Source organism: Chrysemys picta, chromosome 13, assembly GCF_011386835.1.
Source record: "Chrysemys picta bellii isolate R12L10 chromosome 13, ASM1138683v2, whole genome shotgun sequence".
In the NCBI taxonomy this organism is placed as follows: Eukaryota; Metazoa; Chordata; order Testudines; family Emydidae; genus Chrysemys; species Chrysemys picta.
In genome coordinates this window covers 5,332,434-5,358,389 of record NC_088803.1, presented here as the reverse complement: position 1 = coordinate 5,358,389, position 25,956 = coordinate 5,332,434, and the positions used below count along the sequence as shown (strand labels likewise).

The window sequence follows — 25,956 nt, the reverse complement described above, 5'->3', positions numbered from 1 at the left end:
AGCCCCTGCTAGCCCAGCCCTGGGCTCCCCCCAGCTCTGCCGGTGCCCCTCACTACCGACCCACAGCCCCTGCGAGCCCAGCCCTGGGCTCCCCGCCAGCTCTGACGGTGCCCCTCACTCCCGACCCGCAGCCCCTGCTAGCCCAGCCCTGGGCTCCCCGCAGCTCTGCTGGTGCCTAGGGTGACCAGATGTCCCGATTTTATAGGGACAGTCCTGATTTTGGGGGCTTTTTCTTATATATGTGCCTATTACCCCCCATCCCCTGTCTCAATTTTTCACACTTGCTATCTGATCATCCTCACTCCCCACCTGCAGCCTCTGCTAGCCCAACCCTGGGCTCGCTCCCTACAGTTCTTTCAAAGCTGTTATCCCAGCTGATAGGTGGAGTGTGAGATAAGCATCTCTGTTCCCCCGTCTCTACTGGGGGGCACAGCCTGGCCTGTGTTACCCGTCCTGGCCTCCGCAGCATATCCAGGCTGTGCAGGGGAGCCATGTGCTGCACCCGGCCCTGGTATCGGGTCCACACAGGGGGACGAACCCCACTGCCCTTCATAGGTCAGAACAGAGCACAACACTCCTGGCTCCCAGCCCCCAGCTCTAACCTACTCCCCTCCCAGAGCTGGGGAGAGAACCCAGGAGTCCTGCCTCCCAGCCCCCCGCTCTAACGACTAGACCCCACTCCCCTCCCAGAGCTGGGGAGAGAACCCAGGAGTCCTGCCTCCCAACCCCCTGCTCTAACCTACTCCCCTCCCAAAGCTTGGGAGAGAACCCAGGAGTCCTGGCTCCCAGCCCCCCGCTCTAATGACTAGACCCCACTCCCCTCCCAGAGCTGGGGAAAGAACCCAGGAGTCCTGGCTCCCAACTCCCCGCTCTAACTACTAGACCCCACTCCCCTCCCAGAGCTGGGGTTGGGAATCCAGGCGTCTTGCTCCCCTCTCTAGCACAGTCTCCACACCATTTATCTCTGATAGGGTTAAAACACCCTCTGCACTCATGTGACAAGCCAATAGCAGCCACTTTCCTGTGATAGACTCACCAAATCACCAGCCATGTTGGGTCGTGGCCCGGCACTGTAGACCAGGGGGTTCTGTCCAGGAGTCCAGCTCTGCTCTGTGTCTGTTGCGTAGCTCTTCTGAGGTATCTTTGCCTGTCAGACATCCCCTCTCCTCCCCCCCCGATGGAAGTCAAGATAATTATAGATTGAGAACAAGAGATGACGCCCACTGGATTGCTTTCACTGTTACAGCTGGTGAGAAGGTGTGAAAATTGGACAGGTGGGCGAGCACAGGGGGCTAAGACCAGGGTGAAAAAATAACATTGGTGTGACTTTCACTTGCGTAAACTTCCCCTTTTCAGCCCGTGTTGTTTGTTGGTCAGTTTTCCCCAGAGATTGGTCATGAAGGCCGGAGAGCTCAGAAAAGATTGAGGCCTCCTGTGGGGTCTTTTTGAGAACCTGCCATGTGGGAGGGAGAAGAAAGAAACATTATGGCTGTCCCGGAACTGGGGATAGAACCCAGGAGTCCTGACTTCCACCCACCAAGGATGGATAGTGGGTGTGTATGGGGATAGATAGATGTCCTGTACGTAGTTGCACACAAGTATGGTTTGAAAGATCTGTGTGCACAGAAGGGCAGGGACCGGAGGAGAAAGTGCGTGTTGAGTTGTCTCATCCATCCATGACTCATGGAGGGCTCTTCTCTAGCTTTAACTAATGGTCTTGTCATCAAATAGAGGAAGGGCCTTAGGGAGCTGGCTTTGGTTCTCAGATCTACCACATACTCCCTCTGTCACCTTGGGGAAGCCACGTCATCTCTCCAGGCCTCAGTTTCCCCATGTGTTCAATGAGGGTAATGATGCTCACTTCACACTGGAGAGCTGAGGAGGGCTGGACTCAGGTTGTGAGGCGCTTGGGGAATATTTGTGCCTTGTAAAGGACCAGAGTCTCCTGTCAGCATCACTTGCACAAACCCAGAGCTATTCCACCGGAGTTGCTCCAGGTTTACACTGGAAGAGCCGAGGTCCGAATCCCATTTCTCGTGTTTTTCGCCCAGCGCTAGCACACCCCTGCACAATGGAAAGTGAAAGGCAGAGAGAAGGTCTGCGACCGGCCCAAGGTCCCACAGCAGCTGGGAATAAACCTGAGTCCTGACTCCTTTTCCAGTGAATTGACCACTGGGCCAGACAGCCACCGGGCCATAGAAGGAGGTGGATAGACGGATGTGGGTTGATCAGTGACATGGTTTTCTGATTTCCCCCTTTTGATGGTTTCTCTTATATTCTCTTTATCTTTCCAGCAAGATCCACCCCCCCCGTCCGTCTTCCCCCTGGTTCCCTGCTGCACCCAGACTGGCAGTGCTCCCCCGGACACAAGCCTGGCCTGCCTCGTAACTGGCTATTTACCATCACCAGTGAACATCAAGTGGAATTCTGGCAAAGTGACCCAGGGGGTCAAGGATTTCCCAGAGGTGACGATGAGCGACGGGCTCCACACCCGGAGCAGCCTGCTGATCCTCCCTGACAGGTCCCGGCAGGGCGACACCTACCAGTGCGATGTGACGCATCCAGGCACAGCAAAGAAAGTGTCGAAGACGTTCCCTCGGGAATGTAAGACATGCGGTGGGGGAGGACGGGACAGCCAGGCTGAGATTTTCAAAGCGCCTAGAGGGTCTGGGAGCCAGTTAATCTTAATCCACAACCCGTAGGTGCCTCTGGAAAAATCTCACCCTGAACGACTGGGGAAAGTTTGTCCCAGTGTTGAAACACGCTGAGCCCTGGTGCTTTGTCACTGCAGAACTCCTGCCCCCAGCGCCCCCTCCATGGACCCCTGAACGAGGAAAACCTTCGGGTGACAGGCACCCCTGGGCAGAGACCTATGTTCCACTAAGGGGGAGAGTTTTCAGCCCTGCCTAAAGGATTTAGGCACCCGGTTCCCATGGCAACTTGGCATGTAAATCCCTTAGGCACCTTGGGAAATCTTAGACACGCAGCTGGGTGAAATGGCACCTAAGCCCCATGCTGACCCTTCTGTACAGGGGAAAACTTCGGCTCAACGCCTAACTCCCTCCCCCTGCCCCTCCCCCAAACCCAGTCTCCTCCCACCGGGGGAGGTAGAACAAAGCCCATTCGCCACCTCAGTCCAAAGCCTCAAAGCAAAACCAGAGCAACTCAGAGCACAGGGTCCCAGCCACCAGGGGCCCCTCCGGCGTTCAGCCGGCTGGATGGGCAGCCCCCCCCCCTTCCCACTAGGTCACCTTTCCTGCATGTTTCTAGGCCTCCTGCCTGGTCCGCTTTCCTCAGCACTGAGCCAGGAGCTTTCCCTTATACAGACTGCAGCAAGCCGGCCCACGAAACTACAATTCCCAGCAACCACTGGCCTTAAAGGGGCTACACCCGCTTACAAGCTAGTACTCGCTTACCCCTCTCTGTCACGGAGCTGTGTGTGTTTCTTGCACTCCGGCTGTTCTTGGGCATCTTTTGAAATGGATACAACCCCAGAGCAGCAAACCTAGGCATTCTGGGGTCAGAACTTCAACGGGTGTAAATCATCTGATCTGCACTGAAGTCAGTGACACTGTGCTGACTTACATCAGCTCAGAATTTGACCCTTTATCTGTAGTCAGACACAGTCAGTCCTCTCCCAGGTTTTCTTCTGACGCCATGTCATGCTGTACAGCGCCACGGTCCCCCTTAAATAGGGGACCTCAATTGAGGAAAACAAGTTCAAATAAACACACACAGCTCAAGTTCCAGCTTTGTCCCTGCTGTTTACCAGGGAGAACACACTCCATGCAGCACGTGCAGAAAGAATGCATGGAGGCATTTAATATTTGCTCTGTTCCCATTTGTTTTAATCCCTTACATGGCTGTGAAAAATCTCAGTCCTAGAGGCTGAATAAAGTACTCAATGTAAACATATCACAATAAGGTGGGGGTTTTGCTAGTGCTGGGAGGACTGTAGGGTTAGCGCTCTCTCTGGAAGGGGACAAGGGATCTATAGACAGTGACACTGGACTGTGTTTTCCCCTCTCTCTGCTCTCAGGGCGTGGTTTGACAAGGCCCCCTGAGGTTCACCTGCTGGTCCCCACCTGCGAGGACAGCTCCACAGAGAGCCAGCTGGAGCTGGTTTGCCTTCTCCTGAGCTTCTAACCTGGCAAAGCCGACAGGTGGATGGATGGGATGGAGACCATGAGTGTTCTGATGGAGGTGGATGGATAGATTAGATTAGATTAGATTTCAATAGTCTTTTTCTGTCTTTCCACATTATTTGAACTGGTCAATGACATCTCTTTGCATTTCTCAGCCTGCCTCAGAAGCTTAATTGACCCAACCATCTACTTAACCAAACCCTCCTATGAAGACATCATCAAAAATTCTGGTCACGTTACCTGTCTCCTTCTGGGTTATGACTTAGCAGCCAGCAGAATCGCATGGAAAGTGGATGGGCAAGTCAGCTCTGCAGTGAAGACAGAACCCCTCAAGAAGAACAGCAACGGGACCACCAGCCTGGTCAGTTCTCACCCTGTGTCGCTGGCACAATGGGGACAAGGCACCGAATTTACCTGCAAAGTGACCACACCCTGTTCTGGAGAACTAACCCAGGACATAACCATGAGCAACACAGGTGAGTAGCCTTGGCATCTCAAAGGGAAAGGCAAACTCCAGTCACTGTTAATTGGGATTAGAGGGTGAAACTCACCCCGCACAAGTCCTAGGCAGCCTTTAAGTCCCAGTTAAACCTCCCAAGTAGGACTTTAGCAGAGCCTAGGCCCTCAGCACAGGGGTGTATTGCAGGTGTAATTAGTATTTGCCCGGTGAAGCTCTCATTCTCAACTCTCATTAATTTCCACGTGCACAGTTTTCCCAGCATTCCCTGCCTTATTAAATTCCAGCTCCTCCAAGAATTTCACTCCCTCGGCTCCCTGGGATCCGGGGATGAGGCCTGTTAGGGACTTAGTGTCCTATTTGTGACTCTGATCTGATGTGCGTATATACTTCGTACCTCTGGAAATCAGGCTTGTCACCCAGCATCTGGCCTTTCAGGGCTATTTCTGGTGAGACTCTCTAAAGATATGTCTACACTATGAAATTAGGTCGAATTCATAGAAGCTGGTTTTATAGAAATCGGTAGTATACAGCCGATTGTGTGTGTCCCCACATAAAATGCTCTAAGTGCATGAAGTCGGCGGACCGCGTCCACAGTACCGAGGCTAGCGTCGACTTCCGGAGCGTTGCACTGTGGGTAGCTATTCCACAGTTCCCGCAGTCTCCGCCGCCCATTGGAATTCTGGGTTGAGATCCCAGTGCCTGAATGATGCAAAACAGTGTCGCGGGGGGTTCTGGGTACATGTCGTCAGGCCCCTCCCCCTCCATCAGAGCAACAGCAGACAATCGATTCACGCCTTTTTACCTGGGTTACCTGTGCAGACAACATACCACGGCAAGCATGGAGCCCGCTCAGCTCAGCTCACCGTCACCATATGGCATCTGGGTGCTGGTAGACGTGGTCCTGCATTGCTACACAGCAGCAGCTAACTAATTGCCTTTTGGCAGTAGACGGTGCAGTATGACTGGTAGCCTTCATCAGTGATCTGGGTGCTGGCAGATGTGGGGCTGGCAGATGTGGGGCTGCATTGCACACAGCAGCAGCCCCTTGCCTTTTGGCAGTAGATGGTGTATTAAGACTGATATCCATCATCGTCATATTGCAGTTCAATCATGGGCACCTGGGCAGACATGCTCAGTCCTATTGAACTGTCTTGACGATGATGGCTATCAGTCTTAGTACACTATTTTCTGCCAAGCACCCAGTATTTTCTGCCAAGCACCCAGAAGATGCCGAGGGCTATCAGTCATGTTGCACCGTCGTCTGCCAGCTTAAGATGTAAAAAATAGATTTGTTCTATATTCATTTGTTTCCCCCTCCCTCCGTGAAATCAATGGCCTGCTAAACCCAGGCTTTTGAGTTCAATCTTTGGGGGGGCCATTCTGTGTCCGGGAGTATATGCAGAGCCAGGACATGCCAAAGCAAAACCAGGACCAGCCGAGGAGGCAATTGCAGCGCAGCGACGAGAGTGATGAGGAAATTGACATGGACATAGACCTCTCACAAGGCACAGGCCCCAGCAATGTGGAAATCATGGTGTTACTGAGGCAGGTTCATGCCGTGGAACGCCGATTCTGGGCCCGGGAAACAAGCACAGACTGGTGGGACCGCATCGTGTTGCAGGTGTGGGACGATTCCCAGTGGCTGCAAAACTTTCGCATGCGTAAGGGCACTTTCATGGAACTTTGTGACTTGCTTTCCCCTGCCCTGAAACGCCAGAATACCAGGATGAGAGCAGCCCTCACAGTTGAGAAGCGAGTGGCGATAGCCCTGTGGAAGCTTGCAACGCCAGACAGCTACCGGTCAGTTGGGAATCAATTTGGAGTGGGCAAATCACTGTGGGGGCTGCTGTGATCCACGTTGCCAGGGCAATCAAAGAGCTGCTGATATCAAGGGTAGTGACTCTGGGAAACGTGCAGGCCGTAGTGGATGGCTTTGCTGCAATGGGATTCCCAAACTGTGGTGGGGCGATAGACGGAACCTATATCCCTATCTTGTCACCGGAGCACCAAGCCACCGAGTACATAAACCGCAAGGGGTACTTTTCAATGCTGCTGCAAGCCCTGGTGGATCACAAGGGACGTTTCACCAACATCACCGTGGGATGGCCGGGAAAGGTACATGATGCTCGTGTCTTCAGGCACTCTGGTCTGTTTCGAAAGCTGGAGGAAGGGACTTTCTTCCCGGACCAGAAAATAACTGTTGGGGATGTTGAAATGCCTATCGTGATCCTTGGGGACCCAGCCTACCCCTTAATGCCATGGCTCATGAAGCCGTACACAGGCAGCCTGGACAGTAGTCAGGACCTGTTCAACTACAGGCCGAGCAAGTGCCGAATGGTGGTGGAATGTGCATTTGGATGTTTAAAAGCGCGCTGGCGCAGCTTACTGACTCGCTCAGACCTCAGCGAAAAGAATATCCCCATTGTTATTGCTGCTTGCTGTGTGATCCACAATATCTGTGAGAGTAAGGAGGAGACATCTATGGCGGGATGGGAGGTTGAGGCAAATCACCTGGCCGCTGATTACGCGCAGCCAGACACCAGGGTGGTTAGAAGAGCGCAGCAGGGTGCGGTGCGCATCAGAGAAGCTTTGAAAATGAGTTTTGTGACTGGCCAGGCTACGGTGTGAAACTTCTGTTTGTTTCTCCTTGATGAACCCTCCCCCCCCCCCCGGTTCACTCTACTTCCCTGTAAACCAACCACCCCGCCCTCCCCTCCTCTCCTCGAGCACCGCTTGCAGAGGCAATAAAGTCATTGTTACTTCACATTCATGCATTCTTTATTAATTCATCACACAACTAGGGGGATAATTGCCAAGGTAGCCCGGGATGGGTGGGGGAGGAGGGAAGGAAAAGGACACACTGCAGTTTAAAACTTTAACTCTTATTGAAGGCCAGCCTTCTGATGCTCGGGCAATCATCTGGGGTGGAGTGACTGGGTGGCTGGAGGCTCCCCCACCGTGTTCTTGGGCATCTGGGTGAGGAGGCTATGGGACTTGAGGAGGAGGGCTGTTGGTTACACAGGGGCTGTAGCGGCGGTCTCTGCTCCTGCTGCCTTTCCTGCAGCTCAACCATACGTTGGAGCATATCAGTTTGATGCTCCAGCAGCTGGAGCATTGACTCTTGCCTTCTGTCTGCAAGCTGACACCACCTATCATCTTCAGCCCGCCACTTGCTCTGTTCATCCCGCGATTCAGTCCGCCACCTCTCCTCTCGTTCATATTGTGCTTTTCTCTAGTCTGACATTGACTGCCTCCATGCATTCTGCTGTGCTCTGTCAGCGTGGGAGGACATCTGGAGCTCCGAGAACATATCATCCCGAGTCCACCGTTTTCTCCTTCTAATCTTCACTAGCCTCTGTGAAGGAGAAACATTTGCAGCTGGTGGAGAAGAAGGGAGAGGTGGTTAAAAAAGACACATTTTAGAGAACAATGGGTACACTCTTTCACGTTAAATTTTGCTGTTCACATTACACAGCACATGTGATTTCGTTACAAGGTCGCATTTTTCCTTTTATATTGAGGGCCTGCCGGTTTGGTGTGAGAGATCACTCATGCGGTGCCAGGCAACAGATTTCGGCTTGCAGGCAGCCATGGTAAACCACAGTCTTTTGGCTTTTTTAACCTTCTTAACATGTGGGAATGGTTTCAAACAGTAGTGCGTTCATTTCCCATACCAAGCACCCATTGGGTTGGCCATTTAAAATGGGTTTGCAATGTAAAAGGAGGGGCTGCGTTTTCCGGGTTAACATGCAGCACAAACCCAACTAACTCCCCTCCCCCCCCACACCCAATTCTTGGGGATGATCACTTCACCCCTCCCCCCCACCGCGTGGCTAACAGCGGGGAACATTTCTGTTCAGCAGAGCAGGAATGGGTACCTCTGAATGTCCCCTTAATAAAATCGCCCCATTTCAACCAGGTGACCATGAATTATATCATTCTCCTGAGGATAACAAAGAGCGATAAGGAATGGATGTTGTCTGCATGCCAGCAAACACCAGGACCATACGCTGCCATGCTTTGTTATGCAATGATTCCAGACTACGTGCTACTGGCCTGGCGTGGTAAAGTGTCCTACCATGGCGGACGGGATAAGGCAGCCCTCCCCAGAAACCTTTTGCAAAGGCTTTGGGAGTACATGAAGGAGAGATTTCTGGAGATGTCCCTGGAGGATTTCCACTCCATCCCCATACACGTTAACAGACTTTTCCAGTAGCTGTACTGGCCGCGATTGCCAGGGCAAATTAATCATTAATCATTAAACACGCTTGCTTTTAAACCATGTGTAATATTTACAAAGGTACACTCACCAGAGATCCCCTGTGTGCCCTCAGGGTCTGGGAGCACGCCTTGTGTGAGTTCGGGGGTTATTGGTTCCAGGTCCAGGGTGATAAACATATCCTGGCTGTTGGGGAAACCGGTTTCTCCGCTTCCTTGCTGCTGTGAGCTATCTACATTATCTTCATCCTCATCTCCCTTGTACCCCGAACCCGCTTCCCTGTGTGTTTCTCCATTGAAGGAGTCAAAGCAAACGATTGGGGTAGTGGTGGCTGCACCCCCTAGCATGGCATGCAGCTCCGCGTAGAAGCGGCATGTTTGCGGCTCTGCCCTGGACCTTCCATTTGGCTCTCTGGCTTTGTGGTAGGCTTGCCTTAGCTCCTTAATTTTCACGCGGCACTGCTGTGCGTCCCTGTTATGGCCTCTGTCCTTCATGGCCTTGGAGACCTTTTCTAATATTTTGCCATTTTGTTTACTGCTACGGAGTTCAGCTAGCACTGTTTCATCTCCCCATATGGTGAGCAGATCCCGTACCTCCCGTTTGGTCCATGCTGGAGCTTTTTTGCGATCCTGGGACTCCATCACGGTTACCTGTGCTGAAGAGCTCTGCGTGGTCACCTGTGCTCTCCACGCTGGGCAAACAGGAAATGAAATTCAAACGTTCATGAGGCTTTTCCTGTCTACCTGGTCAGTGCATCTGAGTTGAGAGTGCTGTCCAGAGCGGTCACAATGAAGCACTGTGGGATAGCTCCCGGAGGCCAATAACATCGAATTCCATTCACACTACCCCAATTCCGACCTGCTAAGGCCGATTTTATCGCTAATCCCCTCGTCGGAGGTGGAGTAAAGAAACCGGTTTAAAGGGCCCTTTAAGTCGAAAAAAGGGACTTAGCCGTGTGAACGTGTCCAGGCTTAATTCGATTTAACGCTGCTAAATTCGACCTAAACTCATAGTGTAGACCAGGCCTAAGAGTGTCCAGGGGACTTACGTGTGCAAATCCCATTGAAATACCCAAGGTGTCCAAGTCCCTTAGCCAGCCTTTGAAAATCTCAATTGTGTTGAATTTTGCTGTGAGTGTTTGAAGGAGGTAAGAAGCTCCATCTGAGTGAGAAAATGGGTGGTCACCTGCTCCAGCCTTGGAAGGTTTAAAGCCAGCCCTCGGACAGGGCTGAAGCTGTGAAGGAAAGCCTGGGCTGATTGGGGAAGGCAGTAACAGTTGGGGCCAGGCCCCAATCAGGCCAAGCTGGTCCCTATAAGAGGCTGCGAGCCAGAAGCCCAAACAGACTCTCTCTCTAGCCTTTGAGGGGGAGGGGCCTGGCTGCTGGGGAGCCTACCTGAGGTGGAGCAGGGCTGGGGGAAGGCCGGAGGAGCTGGGGAGCTCGGGCCTGGAAACCCCCCAGGCTGCAGGCCTAGTATAAGGCCGAAAAGGTATTGGGGTTGCAGAGGAAGGCAGCAGGCCCAAAGCCTCCTTGCCAGTGATGAGTGGCTTATAATGCAGTCTGCCCCAGGGAATGGGGGCTACTTGGTGACTGGCAGTAGCCTATGACTGAGGCGAGGTGGGATAGTGGGTGCGGGTTCCCTGGAGAGGGGAAACCCTGAGACTGGGGGGTTACTGCCAGGGGGCAGCACCCCAGATAAAGGGGCACCGGAGTCCAGGGAAGGACCCGGGGGCCAAGCGGCAGTGGGACACCGACCTGCAGAGCGCGCTCCGGAGGCTGTAGAGCTAATTCTTTACAGTGAGCCAATGTCATGATGACGCATGGTGGAGACTTGGGGAGAAGAGGAGATCGTGCGGGTCAAGGTTTGGGGTGAGGGTTCAGGTTTGCGATGTAGGACTAGCTCAATGCCCCCTGTCCGTCTGCATTACTGTAAAACCAAGCTGAGGATAACGATTGTGATGAGCTTGAAGGAGATGAAGATGATGTCGATAACAATGCAGATGCTGAAGTAGAAAGAGAGAAAGAACGTCAGAATGTTGAAGTAGAAGATGGAGCTAAAGAGGACGATAATGAAGGCGTTGATCTGAGGAAGATGAAGATAAAGAGGAAGGAGGTGATTATGAAGACAAGGGAGGTGAAGAAGCAGGGCTGGCTCTAGGTTTTTTGCTGCCCCAAGCAAAAAATTTTTTGGCTGCCCCCCGTCCCAGCCCTGGGCTCCTCGCCACACCCCCCTGCCGCCCCAACCCCGGGCTCTCCCCCACCACCCGCACCCCCCTGCCGCCCCAGCCCTGGGCCCTCCCCCCCACACCTCCTACCGCCCCAGCTCTGGGCTCTCCCCCCCACCACCACCTGCACCCTCCTTCCGCTGCATCCCTGGGTCACTGGTAACTCGCTCCCAGGGCGGGTCATTCAGCAGGAATTTTGGATGTGCACAGAACACAGACAGGATTGGTTCCCATATGGTTACAGAACTGCAGTGAAGTGGAACAATTTTCAGCTTGTGTGATTGGAGGATATCTGGATGCATATTATAAGACTGTGCTACATAAATGAGGAAAAGTGGAGGTGCCTTTATTATTCTTTTGTTCCACTCTTTCTTTCTATGGGGAATTTGCCAATGCAACATCACTGTCTTCCTTTTAAACAAACAAACAAAAGGCAATGGCTGTTGCAAATAGCAATTCCAGTCCTAATAACCACTGGGAAGCATTTCTTGCTCAATTTTATGCTACTTTTCCTACAGCAAGTTCCAGTGGATCAGTATATTTGATTTGGGAGAAATGAAGTAACAGCTGCCCAAACTGAGCTTGAGCACTCCTGAATTTTGAGGTGTTCAAATCTGGAAGGCAGGTGCTGGGGGTGGGGGGGGGGCTGTGGCTCCGCAGGGGAGCACGGCAGCATGTATGCAGCAGTGTGTCTGGCGCTGTGCGAAGCCATACACGCTGGTCTGAGTGGCACGGTAAGGGGGCTGGGGGGTTGGAGAAGGGGTAGGGCATTCCAGGGGGCAGTCAGGGGCAGGGAGAAGGGGGGGTTAGATGCGTCAGGGGTTCGGGGGGGGGGCAGTCAGGGGACAGGCAGCAGTTGGATAGGCATGGGAGTCCCAGGGGTTTGTTAGGGGACAGGGAGGGGGTGGGGTCCTAGGGGGAACGTTGGGGGGTCTCTGGAGGGGACAATCAGGGGACAAGGACCAGTGGGGCTTAGATAGGGGGTGGGGTCCTGGGGGGCAGTTAGGGGCAGGGGGTGATCAGGGGACAGGGAGCAGGGGGGTTGGATGGGTTGGGGTTTCTGTGGGGGGCAGTTGGAGGGAGTGGATGGGGGCTACCCTCCCTCCCCATGAAGTGTCCTATTTTTTTAATGTTAAAATATGGTATCCCTGCCCTTCCCAGTGCAGCTCTCCATTCACAGCAGGCTGCAGCATGAGGTCTCAGCTTCCTCCCTCCCTCCCCTCTAAGGGAATGCTGGGAAATGGAGTTCTTTCCCTGCTCCAGGGCTGGCTCTATAGGCAGGGAGCTAACCAAGGAACTACAGCTCCCAGGCCCCCTGTTGGTTCTCAGCTCCCATGCTGGGTCCCTGCCGCCCCTGCTAATGGGCTGCCCCAAGCACGTGCTTGCCTTGCTGGTGCCTAGAGCCGCCCCTGTGAAGAAGATGAATATAATGATGGTGATGAAGATGAAAATGAAGATGATGATGTTAAGTTGTTTCCGTTTAAGGTTGAGGATCTGGAGGTCACTGTGCATTCTGCGGGGAAGGCTTGGGAGTTCAGTTGAGTGTTTGGGTGAAGATCAGGGTTTCTCTGAGTTTCAAGGGAGATGATGCTCAATGGTTGGTTTTTTATTTTGCCTGGTCTAGCGTCACACAAAGCCTGAACAACTGCCCTCCCTGGCCCCTTCACACAGTGATAGCTGCTGGATATAAGTCCTTAACTTAGACATGCAAACCAAGAAAAGATGTGCTGGGGTGGGGGCGGGGCAGATTCCGTATCTGATTCAGGAGCCAACAAATTCATGCAAACAAAGAAGAGAAACCCCTCAGCTCCATTGCCGCACAGTGGGGCTTGGGCATCCATATGAATCTGGAATCCGAGCTCCAGCAGCATCCACTTTACAAACATGAGCGACACCATGCATATCCTTCACACAACCGTCAATGGAGGACATTGTGCCTGGGTTCCAGGGATCCAATCAATCTGGGCTCCCCTGCTGAGATTTCTAAAGAGATTCAAGCTCTCCCCTCCGGCTTGCAGTGGGAGTTGGGGGACTCATGCTCTGAGGGATCTTGGCAGACCATGGGTATGAAATATAAATGGCCCTTCTTTCTGTGCAGGGGGTAGGGGTTGGGGAACACAAGTTCCATCCTGAGCCCTGGGTGTGGTGTGGGGTCTAGTGGTTAAATCAGGGGGGTCTGGGTGCCAGGCATGACCATGGGCAGGTCATTTGTCCTCTGTGTCCCAGCTGCCATCTCTGGGAAATGGGGATAATTATGCTGAGCTCAGGCAGGTCATCAAGCTCATGAATTTCTGTCTGGAAGGTCCCTGAGTTGAGCAACCACTTCAGGTCTGTCCCTGGCCATGTTTTCCGCAATGGGGCTTTCTCCCAAGAAAACCGGAGACGTTCAGATTTGCTCCTGGGATCCAGAGACCCAAATAACCATAATGGGACCCAGGAATCCCTATCCCTTGATTGGCTGGAAAATCTCAGCCGTTGTTCCCGCCACTCCATAAAATGAGGGTCCTGCCCCTTTCAGCAGGGTACCCAGTGCCCTATTTACAACTCCAATGACCCTCAGCCCCTTTCCCAAACAGCCCCAGGGCTTTGCACCCCTGAGAGAGAGGCACTCAGTTACCACCTGGTGCCTGTTGAAATATTTGCTCAGTCCAGCCCTCAACGCTGCCTCCTGCCCCCAACCAGATGTCAGCAACTGTAATCGACACCCTCTGGAGGTCTCTCTCCTTCCCCCTTCCCTGGAGGACCTCTACATAGTGCAGAATGCCACCATCAATTGTTTGGTGAGTGGCATGGAGACCCCCGGCAGCCTGGAGGTCTCCTGGAGCCGGGGTAGCGGGGGCCCGTTGGCCGTGGTCTCCAGGGAGCCGGTGCTGCAGGAAGATGGCACCTACAGTGCAACCAGCATCCTGCGGGTGTGCGTGGAGGAGTGGCAGGCGGGGGAGGAGTTCACCTGCACCGTGAAGCACCAAGACATCCCGTGGGCCATTGTCAAGACCATCCACAAGAGTCACAGTAAGAACTCAGCCTTTCCCCTGTAGGGGGCGCCAGCTCCAATCCGGCTGCAGGCTGGGGGGAGTGGCTGGCTCAGGGTGTGGGGAATGGGACACGGGACCTTTTGTCTGTAGGGGGCGCCAGCTCTGATCCGGACACCTACGCCTGCGTGGTGGGGCACGAGGGGCTGCCCATGACCTTCATCCACCGGAGCTGTCATAGGTTTCACCCCCACTCTGAACTTTAGGGTACAGATGTGGGGACCTGCATGAGAAGCTTTAAGCTCAATTACCAGCTTAGATCTGGTCTAGCTGCCACCACCCAAATAGTTTGAGTCACTTGGGAAACTTTGTTTTTCCCCCCCAAAACCTTTCCCTCCCTGGGTAGCCTTGAGAAACTCCTCCACCAATTCCCTGGTGCACACCATCCAAACCCCTTGGATCTTAAAACAGGGAGAAATGAACCCTCCTTTTTCCCACCAATTCCTGGTGGATCCAGATCCACCCCCGTTGGATCTAAAAACATGGAAAAAAATCAATCAGGTTCTTAAAAAAAAGGCTTTTAATTAAAGAAAAGAAAGGTAAAAGAAAACTCTCTGGGCGAGATTAGCATACCAGCTACTCTCATAGACAACAGATTTAAAACACAGAGGATGTTCCCCTGGGCAAAAACTTAGTACACAAAAGAATACCCCATTTGATTATTTCCTAATGCCCAAGACAAGTTACAAAGAAATAAACATAAACCTATTTATTTCCTTCACTAATACTCACTACTTGATAAGAGGCTGAATTCTGGAGCTTTTCCACTCCGGTCAAAACTGAAAGTGACTCAGACAAAGGGAACTTCTCTATTTCCTTTTGAACCATCTTGTCCTCCCATTGGTTCCTCTGGTCAGGTGTCAGCCAGGCTAGGTGAACTTCTTAACCCTTTGCAGGTAAAAGGCATTAACCCTTAACTATCTGTTTATAACAGAGCGTGGACAAATCCTCTGGTAAACTCACTACCGTCAATGTCTCTGTGATCTTGTCCGACACCGACGTCACCTGCTACTGAGGAGCAGAGCCCCGCAGGCTCCTCACGGTGTATCTGAGATGCCACGGAACCTCGTGGGGTCTGGGATTCCTCCTAGCCTGTGTGTAAAGCTGTGGTAGCTCTGGTGTACAGAGCGTGGCGATGTGTGGAATATGCCCAAATAAAATGCAACATGCTAGAGTTTGTGATGAAGCGTGTGTCTTCTGGCAGAGATTGTCTCTGTGTCTTATCTACCCACCCATGCCTCCTCCCACAATATCTAGATGGATCCATCCACCCTTCTTTCTTTCTATCTAGCCATCCTCCTTTCCTTATGGATTGTCTACATCAATTCATCCTTCCACAGGATCCATCCATCCATCCATCCATCCATCCATCCATCCTACCCTCTGTAGAACCTGTGTCTTTGATTCTACCATATCCATCCATTCATACATGCAAAATTATGCAGTGTCCTCTCTGCATCCATCCATCCTCATGCAGTGTCATGTTCCTACCTGCCCATCCCTCTGCAGTGAGTTGTTATCCACCCATTATTATTCATAATAGTGCAGCTCCTAGATGTCCTGACTGAGGTTAGGGCCCCATTGGATGGGCGCTGCACGAACACACATAGAGCAAACGTCCTGGAACCAAGGAGCTGATAGTCTAAGCAGAGAGAGGCTGGGAGGGGATATTTTGGCACAAAGGGATTAAAGTTGGGGCACTAAAAAGGAGTGAGACACCGAACTCCCACGGAACTTGTGAGTTTATTTTACGGGCACCTAATATCCTAAGAGTCCTTTAAAGACCCCAGCCTAAGTGGCTTGTCTCTGGTCACACTGCAGGTCAGTGGGAGAGGTGGGAATCGAGCCCCGATCCCCCATCTCCAAGACTTGTTGGTTAACCATTGCTCCTGTCTAGCAATGTAGCCCTTGCCACTCTGGCGTCAGAACTCCTTGGAGATGCGTCCTCACCTGACCACCATAAGGTGCAGAGGCAGAGCCCCCAGGAATCTGGTGTTATGTCTGCAGGGAGCTAGGCGGGAGGGTGAGACTGAGTTAATAGCCTCCATTCCCACCAGCTCTGTCCCTGGATGTATGACCATGGGGTGGTGTGCAGGGGAAGTGATTTCACCTCTGTGTACGGGGTTAGGGAGACCGATACTGGAACACAGCATTCAGTTCTGGAGTCAACATGCAGTGACAGTCAGAACAGGTTACAATGGTAGGAACCATTAGGAAAGGGACAGATAACACTGGTCTACAATTTTTGAGAAGTCGTCTGCTTCAGAGATAAAATGTGCTATTTATTATGTATTTTGATGTGCTGAATTCAAATATGACAATTAAAACAACTGATTGACTACTGTTTCTAAGATATTTAAGTTTTTACATTTTATGTCTATGTATATTGTGTAGATAGTAGAGTTTTAATCATAAATTGTAAACCTAGGTCTTTTCATGTGTTTATGGTTGCTTTACATGATAATATTTCACCTGTCTGGTTTATGTAACACTTTAAAAATCAGCAAAAGGGTTATATAAATAAAATTTATTATGAAACAAAAGGCAAAAAACTATTATGTACATAGTTTAGTCCTATTCAGTGTCTACTCGGCGCTTCTTGGCTTGTCTCTTGTATTCATTAAACGGAGCATCTCTTGTCACAGTCCAGCAATAGTCTGCAAGCATTGATGGGCTCCATTTGCCCTGATAGCGTTTCTCCATTGTTGCAATGTCCTGGTGAAATTGCTCGCCATGCTCGTCGCTCACTGCTCCGCAGTTCGGTGGAAAAAACTCTAGATGAGAGTGCAAAAAATTTATCTTTAGTGACATGTTGCAACCAAGGCTTTTGTATGCCTTGAGGAGGTTTTCCACCAACAACCTGTAGTTGTCTGCCTTGTTGTTTCCGAGAAAATTTATTGCCACTAACTGGAAGGCTTTTCATGCCGTCTCTTCCTTGCCACGCAGTGCATGGTCAAATGCATCATCTCGAAGAAGTTCACGAATCTGAGGACCAACAAAGACACCTTCCTTTATCTTAGCTTCACTTAACCTTGGAAATTTTCCACGGAGGTACTTGAAAGCTGCTTGTGTTTTGTCAATGGCCTTGACAAAGTTCTTCATCAGACCTAGCTTGATGTGTAAGGGTGGTAACAAAATCTTCCTTGATTCAACAAGTGGTGGATGCTGAACACTTTTCCTCCCAGGCTTCAATGACTGTCGGAGTGGCCAATCTTTCTTGATGTAGTGGGAATCTCTTGCATGACTATCCCATTCGCAGAGAAAACAGCAGTACTTTGTGTATCCAGTCTGCAGACCAAGCAAGAGAGCAACAACCTTCAAATCGCCACAAAGCTGCCACTGATGTTGGTCATAGTTTATGCACCTCAAAAGTTGTTTCATGTTGTCATAGGTTTCCTTCATACGGACTGCATGACCAACTGGAATTGATGACAAAACATTGCCATTATGCAGTAAAACAGCTTTAAGACTCGTCTTCGATGAATCAATGAACAGTCTCCACTCATCTGGATCGTGAACGATGTTGAGGGCTGCCATCACACCATCAATGTTGTTGCAGGCTACAAGATCACCTTCCATGAAGAAGAATGGGACAAGATCCTTTTGACGGTCACGGAACATGGAAACCCTAACATCACCTGCCAGGAGATTCCACTGCTGTAGTCTGGAGCCCAACAGCTCTGCCTTACTCTTGGGTAGTTCCAAATCCCTGACAAGGTCATTCAGTTCACCTTGTGTTATGAGGTGTGGTTCAGAGGAGGAGGATGGGAGAAAATGTGGGTCCTGTGACATTGATGGTTCAGGACCAGAAGTTTCATCCTCTTCCTCGTCTGGCTCAAGTGAGAATGATTCTGGTGCATCAGGAACCGGCAGTCCTTTTCCGTGGGGTACTGGGAGTATAGGTGATGGAATGTTTGGATAATGCACGTCCACTTTTTCTTCTTTGACACACCTTTCCCAACTGGAGGCACCATGCAGAAGTAACAATTGCTGGTATGGTCTGTTGGCTCTCTCCAAATCATTGGCACTGCAAAAGGCATAGATTGCCTTTTCCTGTTCTACCACTGGCGAAGATTTGTTGCACAAGTGCTGCAGCATATGTGTGGGGCCCACCTCTTGTCCTGATCTCCAATTTTGCAGCCAAAATAAAGGTGATAGGCTTTCTTAACCATAGTGGTTATACTGCGCTTTTGTGATGCAAAAGTCACTTCACCACAAACAGAGCAGAAGTTATCTGCACTGTTCACACAAGTACGAGGCATCTCTGCTCACTTTGGCTAAACAGAAATGTGTCCCTTTGCAAAATCAAACACTGACAAATAAGAGAGCACGACACTGTATGATTTCTAGAGCTGATATAGGGCAATTTGTTCAGCAGAGTGATGTAAGCTTCGTTATGATTGCATCATCCATGACTTCTAGGAATAACATGATGCAATTCATATCATGTATGACGCAATACCAGCTTCAGATTGCATCGTTCATTGTTTTGCCTAAAAAGCAAGTACTGTCCAAACCCAGTCATAGATTTATCCTGTCTATTTATACAGTCAAAGATGTATTTTAGTCATTTCTGGTTTAAATTGAGATCCCTTCCCTTTATAACTCACTTATCCTCTGCCATTCCCAAGTCAAGGGTCGTCTATACTGACCCAATAGCATATCTTGAAAACTAGAGCCAATCAACAATTTTAAGCATCATTTTCGTTCTCAGTGACCCAGAATTAGTAAAGTTTGACGACATTTATTTCAGAAGCATTTTGGCTGTAGAGCAGTGTAATAAGATAGTAAATCTCATAATGCCACTATATAAATGTCCACAGCTTGAATACTGTATGACTGGTGTGGAGAAAGCAAATAAGGAAGTGTTATGTTCCCCTTCAGATAACACAAGAACCAGGGGTCACCCAATGAAATTAAATGGCAGCTGGTTTAAAACAAACACAAGGAAGGACTTCTTCACACAACAGAGTCAACCCATGGAACTAGTTGTCAGGGGATGTTGTGATGGCAAAAAATATAGCTGGGTTCAAAAAAGAATTAGACAAGTTCATGGAGGAGACGTCTATCAAAGGTTATTAGTCAAGATGGTCAGGGACACAGCCCTAAGCTCTTGTCCCTAAGGCTCTGCCTGTCATAGGCTGGTACTGTACGACAGCAGATGGATGACTCAGTAATTGCCCTGATCTGGTTATTCCCTCTGATACCTCTGGCATCAGCCACTGTTGGAAGACAGGATACTGGGGTAGATGGACCATTGGTCCCATGCACTGTGGCCATTCTCTGGTCCAATATTCAAACAGACGTTTGAAAAATTGGAGAGGGTGCAAAAGAGAGCTAGAAAAATGACTAGAGGGCTGGAGAAAATGCCTTCCAGTGAGAGATAGGAGCAGAGGAATTGGCTGAAAGACCGATTCAGGAGATGGCTTCATTGATATATATAAGTACCTCCCTGGGGAGAAAGTACCAGGCAGTAAAGGTCTGTAACTTAGTATAGAAAGGCTGAAGAGGAGCCGATGGCTGGAAGTTAAACCTAGACAGATACAAATGTAGAATAAAGCACTTTGGGTGGATCAGGGTTGTGCTGACACTGCAGATACAGTCTACCGGACTGTCCTGGGCCTCACCACAATGCGGCCCAATTGCCAGCATCTAAGCGGCAGCCCTTGGGTTCTGGGCTGTGTGGCCTAATGGGCAGAGACAATACAGCCACCCACGAGCACAGAGCGGTATGGCCTAGTGCCCAGGGTCAATATATCAGCCCTCAAGTGCAGGATTTTGTTTCCTAGGGGTAGAGTCAATATAGCGGCCCTTGAGTGCAGGGGAGCGTGGCCTAGGAGTCAGAGTGAATAGAGAGGCCCTCAAATGCAGGGGAGTGTAGTGTAATGGCCAAACCCAGGGGCCGTCACCAGAGGGGGTGATGCCCAGGGCAGGGGGACATGGGCCCACCCGACTCCACTGGGTCCTGACCCAGGGCCCTAGCAGTGGTGGAGTGGTCCACCACTGGGTCAGCGGGAGTCATAGAATCATAGACTCAAAGGACTGGAAGGGACCTTGAGAGCTCATCTAGTCCAGTCCCCTGCAATCATGACAGGACTAAATATTAACTAGACCATCCCTGACAGGTGTTTGTCTAACCTGCTCTTAAAAATCTCCAATGATGGATATTCCACAACCTCCCTAGGCAATTTTTTCCAGTGCTTACCCACCCTGACAGGAAATTTTTTTCTAATGTCCAACCTACACCTCCCTTGCTGCAATTGAAGCCCATTGCTTCTTGTCCTATCCTCACTGGTTAAGAAGAACAATTTTTCTCCCTCCTCCTTGTAACAACTTTTTATGTACTTGAAAACTGTTATCATGTCCTCTCTCAGCCTTCTCTTTTCCAGACTAAGCAAACCCAATTTTTAATCTTTCCTCATAGGTCATATTTTCTAGACCTTTAATCATTTTTGTTGCTCTTCTCTGACTTTCTCCAATTTGTCCACATCCTTCCTGAAATGTGGAGCCCAGAACTGGACACAATACTCCAGTTGAGGCCTAATCAGTGCAGATTAGAGCGGAAGAATTACTTCTTGTATCTTGCTTACAACATTCCTGCTAATACATCTGAGAATGATGTTTGCTTTTTTTTGCAACAGTGTTACACTGCTGACTCATAATTAACTTATGATCCACTATGACCCCCAGATCCCTTTCTGCAGTACTCCTTCCTAGGCAGACCATTTCTCCAGTTTCTCTAGATCAATTTGAATTTTATTCCTATCCTCCAAAGCACTTGTAACCCCTTCCAGATTGGTATAGTCTGCAAACTTTATAAGTGTACTCTCTATGCCATCATCTAAATTATTGATGAAGATATTGAACAGAACCAGACCCAGAACTGATCCTTGTGGGACCCCACTCATTATGCCCTTCCAGCATGACTGTAAACCACTGATAACTACTCTCTGGGAATGGTTTTCCAACCAGTTATGCACCCACCTTATAGTAGCTCCATCTATGTTGCATTTCCCTAGTTTGTTTATGAGAAGGTCATGTGAGACAGTTTCAAAAACCTTACTAAAATCAAGATATACCACATCTACCGCTTTCCCCCCATCCAGAAGGCTTGTTATCCTGTCAAAGAAAGCTGTCAGTTTGGTTTGACACGATTCGTTCTTGACAAGTCCATGCTGTTACTTATCACCTTATTTTCTTCTACATCTTTGCAAATTATTTGCTCCATTATCTCTTCGGGTACAGAAGTTAAGCTGATTGGTCTGTAATTCCCCGGGTTCTCTTTATTTTCATTTTGATAGAAGGGCACTATATTTGACCTTTTCCAGTCTTCTGGATTCTCTCCCATCTTCCATGACTTTTCAAAGATAATTGCTAATGGCTCAGATATCTCCTCAGTCAGCTCCCTGAGTATTCTAGGATGCGTTTCATCAGGCCCTGATGACTTGAAGCCAACTAACTCATCTAAGTAATTTTTAACTTGTTCTTTCCCTATTTTAGCCTCTGATCCTACCTCATTTTCAATGGCATTCACTATGTTAGACGTCCAATCGCCACACACCTTGCTGGTGAAAACCGAAACACAGACGTCATTAAGCACCTCTGCCATTTCCACATATTCTGTTATTGTTTCCTGCCCTCATTGCAACACTGGAACATGCTGACCTTACACGGGTGGGAGATACCACTCCCTCCACCTCCCTGGGTCACTTCCGACCGGGCTTCCTGAAGCTGCAGTCCATATCACGTCGGGGTCTCCGGGCTCCTCGGCGCAGGTAATTCCCTGGGACTCCAACTCCAGCTGTCAGCTGTAGGCAACAGGTCTCTGGTGTGTGTCTCTAGATCTCTGCCTTCCGCAGGCAAGGGCTGTAATGGCCCCTGGGCTGGAGCCTCGACTGAGTCCTTCCTCCTTGGCAGTCAGTGCAGACTGAGCTGGGCTGCTCTTCTTTACACCAGCACAGCATCTGGAGCGTGCTTAGCATGGTCTGAGGGGCAGGACTTCCTCCCCCACTAGGGTGGGATTAACCCTGTCTTGGCTAGTGCGGGTTTGCACACCCCGTGACAGGCACAAAGTCTGGAAGGGAACCATTGGAATGAACTTCCAGTGGAAGTGGTGGAGTCTCCATCTCAAGATCTGTACATCCAGCCTGGGGTCCGTTGCTCCCGATAAAGACAAGTCATTGGGCTCCATAGAGGGGTAGTTGGGTGAGATTCTCAGGCCTGTGGTATACAGGAGGTCAGGCTCATTGCTGTAATGGTCCCTTCTTGCCTTAAGATCTACAAATGCACCAGTCAAGGTTTCAGAGCTAGGAAGGTCACTTCAATTATCCACCACCGAACTCTATGTCCCAGGCCATAGAGTGCGCTGGTGAGTGAATTAAGATTTCAGTTGGTACATCCAGACAGCTGAGACCTCTCATGCCAGCCCTTTGAGTAACAAGGAGTATACGAAGTTGAGGAGACTCCAGGCCATTTCCCAGTAGGCGTTCCTGCTGTTGACAAGACACATGGATGGGCTCAGGGAATGCTGGGCTGTGAGTCCTTCCAACTCTTGGGAATAGGTTCCCAATGGAGCCCAGGCTGGCGGTGAGTGAAAGAGGCTCCTACTGAGTGGTATCCCATGTGGAATGAGTTGGGAGAGATCTTTATTCAGTCCCCATGACACAACAATACAGACGGCTCAAGGAATTAGAAATGGGCCATGGAGACGTCTGCCTACAGGGACTGAGGTCACTGCTGTGTGACGGTGGCAGTCGCTCCAAGTGAGAAATCAGTTGGGGGCCATCACTTCTGTTTCCAGCATCCTGACAATATGGGGCAGCTCAGGGTGTTGGTGAAGGGGTGGCCATGCCTTTCCCCTTTTGTAGGTGTTGCCCAAATGTGGCGATGGATGACAGATCTTCCCCCTTCTCAGAGCACAGGTTGCAATGGAGTCCAAGCGGATAGTAGCTTAAAAGTGGTTCCCGTCAGCTGGCCCTGTTATTAGGTGTATGACAGTCATGTGAAGAGGTCTCCACTGGGTTTGGGACCCCAATGTGCTAGGAGTTGCACACACGTAGAGTAAGAGACAGTCTCTGCCCAGAAGAGTTTAATGTCCAAACAGAGAAAGGGTGTGAAGGGAAACTGAGGCACAGAGAGGGGAGGTGAATTGCCTGAGGTCCTGCAAGGTCAATGACAGAGCTGGGAATAGACCCATGGGGGTCCTGAGTCCCATCCTAGTGCTCTGTTCATTGGACCACACTCCCTCTGGGATGGTACGAGTTGGGGGAGGTCTCAGAACAGCTCAGTGGGTAAATTCCCCAGGTCCCCAAAATAGGGACTTTTGGTGGTGGGGGAATTGGTGCCTCTGCTGCCCGGGAACCGGTCCCAGCACGGCTCAAGCTGGCATTGACTGGGAAGATGCTGCTGTTTGATGCGTGTCCATGGCCCCATTGAGTTATGCATTGGCAGGTCTCAGCCCAGTTCCCTGGCTGGCCAAGGGAGGGGGAGGCCATGCTCGGGTTGGGGCATGTCGTGCCGCTGGCTGGGGTTTCCAAAGGAGCCAAAGGGCGTTAAATTTGATGGAAGCTGGGGGCTGAAATCCCTGAGGCTGCTCTGAGAATTGCAGCCTGTGACGGGGGGACTCCACCTGCAGCCTGCCGGTCTCTCCTGGCAGGGAACCCTCTGTCTCTGGTCCTGGACAGGAACTCCTGCCACGAGCACAGATCGGAGCTCCCTGCTGGGCCCACTCAGCTCCTTGGCTTAACGAAGAGGCCTCTCTAACCGGCCCGTTTATCTCATCCCCAGCTCCTCACTGCCTGGTGGAGGACCACGGCGTCTATGTTGAAGGAGGAGAGGAGGAATCTGACGGTCTCTGGACACCTGTTGCCTTCATTGCTCTCTTCCTGCTCAGCCTGTTGTACAGCGCCGGCGTCACGCTGGCTAAGGTAATAGCCACAGCTACCTTCATGGTCACGCTTCACTGCTTCTAGCAATAACCAGCGCTCAGTAATCTATCCCCCCATCAGCCACCAACCATCCTCCGGAACTACTCAGTCACCCACACTCAGTGATGAAATTCAATAAGGAGAAATGCAAAGTATTCCACTTAGGAACGGACAACCAGTAGCACACATACAGAATGGGAAATGACTGCCTAGGAAGGAGTACTGCCGAAAGGGATCTGGGGGTCATAGCGGATCACAAGCTAAATATTAGTCAACAATGTAATAGTGTCGGAAAAAACCAAAATCAGGGATGCATTAGCAGGAGTGTTATAAGCAAGACACGAGAAGTAATTCTTCCAATCTACTCTGCACTGATTAGGCCTCAACTGGAGTCTTGTGTCCAGTTCTGGGCACCACATTTCAGGAAAGATGTGGAAATGTTGGAGAAAGGCCATAGGAGAGCAAGAAAAATCATTTAAGGGCTTGAAAATGAGCTGTGAGGGAAGATTGAAAGAACTGGGTTTGTTTAGTCTGGAGAAGAGAAGACTGGGGTAGCCGGGGCGGGGGAATGACATGATAACATTTTTGAAATACATAAAAGGTTGTTGCAAAAAGGAGGGTGAAATATTGTACTCGTTATCCTCTGAGGATAGGACAAGAAGCAATGGGCTTAAATTGCAGCAAGGCTGGTTTAGGTTGGACACTGGAAAAAACTTCCTACCTGTCAGGCTGGGTAAATACTGGAACAAATTGCCCAGGGAGGTTGTGGAGCCTCCATTGTTGGAGGTTTTTAGGAACAGGTCAGACAAATACCTGTCAGGGATGGACTAGTTATTACTTAGTCCAGCCTCACAGCAGGAGATGGGACTAGGTGACCTCTCGAGGTCTCTCCCTGTCACATATGTCTATGATTTTATGGTTGTCAGAGGCTAAAACCAAAGTCAGGAATTAGAGCCCAGGTTTAGGAACAGGTTACCTGGAGAGAGGACAGCCTGGGTCCAGGACAGGAGCCGGGCTGGAGCCAGACAGGAGCCGGGCTGGACCGAGACGGGAACAAGGCAGGAGCAGGGCTGGAACAATCCGACACAACCGCTATCACAGCCCTGGGGAAATACTTTGGGCAATGGCTGAAGTTCTGCTGGGTTCTGAGCCGGTCTGCTGACTCTGCCCAGCAATCAGGGCGGAGCCGATCAGGCAGCTACAGGCCGGGTGCGCGCGTCAGGTCGCCTGGGACTGGCTCTGCTGCCAGCCCTGATTCCTCACCGTGCCCAACGATCAATCAGAGATAATCAGGAATGATTACTTGTTAATAATCAACCACCCGTCATCACTAATTAACGAGTTCCCATCAGAGTTGCTATGGCAGTGATCAATAAATGAATCAACAGTCTATTATCAATTCCAATCATTTATCACTGAGAAATCAGTAATCAGGGATTGGCTGTCTCTAGTGATCTGTAATTAATGCTGAATAGCCATTAATCTGCAATTAATTATCAATAATCAACACTCACAGATCAGTAATTCATGTTAAACAATCAAGGATCAAGCACCAACCATCAATAAGGTGCTAGTAATTATCAACTGATAATAATCACTTATCAATAATCAGCAATTAATGATCAACGACCAAAAATGAATGATCCCTAATTAAGAAGCCAGCAGGACAGGCTAGATGGTCCCAACGGTCCCTTCTGGCCTTGCTCTCCCAGCGTAGGATGTTGGGTGTGAGCCCAACGCCGGGTCCAATGGCTGAACCTCTTTGCTCTCTGTGTCCCACAGGTGCGGTGAGTGCCCGGCTCCGGGCTCCTAGGAGGTGGCCAGCACTGCTTCGTCCTCTTCATTCCCTCCCTCCACCTTCAGCCCTCCCGGGCTCCTGCCCTCTCTCCGGACACCTGGAAGGACCATGTTCCACGGCAGCTCAGAGGGCGCGACAACGGCCGCTGAAGG

At 50.6% G+C, this 25,956-nt stretch overlaps 1 protein-coding gene and 1 gene segment (V, D, J or C); one reads left to right on the top strand and one right to left on the bottom strand.

Annotated features, from left to right (window-relative positions):
- The window catches only part of LOC101948672 (immunoglobulin heavy constant epsilon-like), a 375,427-nt gene that overhangs the window by 5,912 nt on the left and 343,559 nt on the right, over positions 1-25,956 (bottom strand).
- Positions 1,214-24,051, top strand: LOC101935722 (immunoglobulin heavy constant gamma 3). Its single transcript, XM_065566474.1, is given in 4 exon segments — positions 1,214-1,249; positions 2,295-2,604; positions 4,040-4,621; positions 23,867-24,051. Coding segments are annotated over 4 exon segments (1,113 nt in total).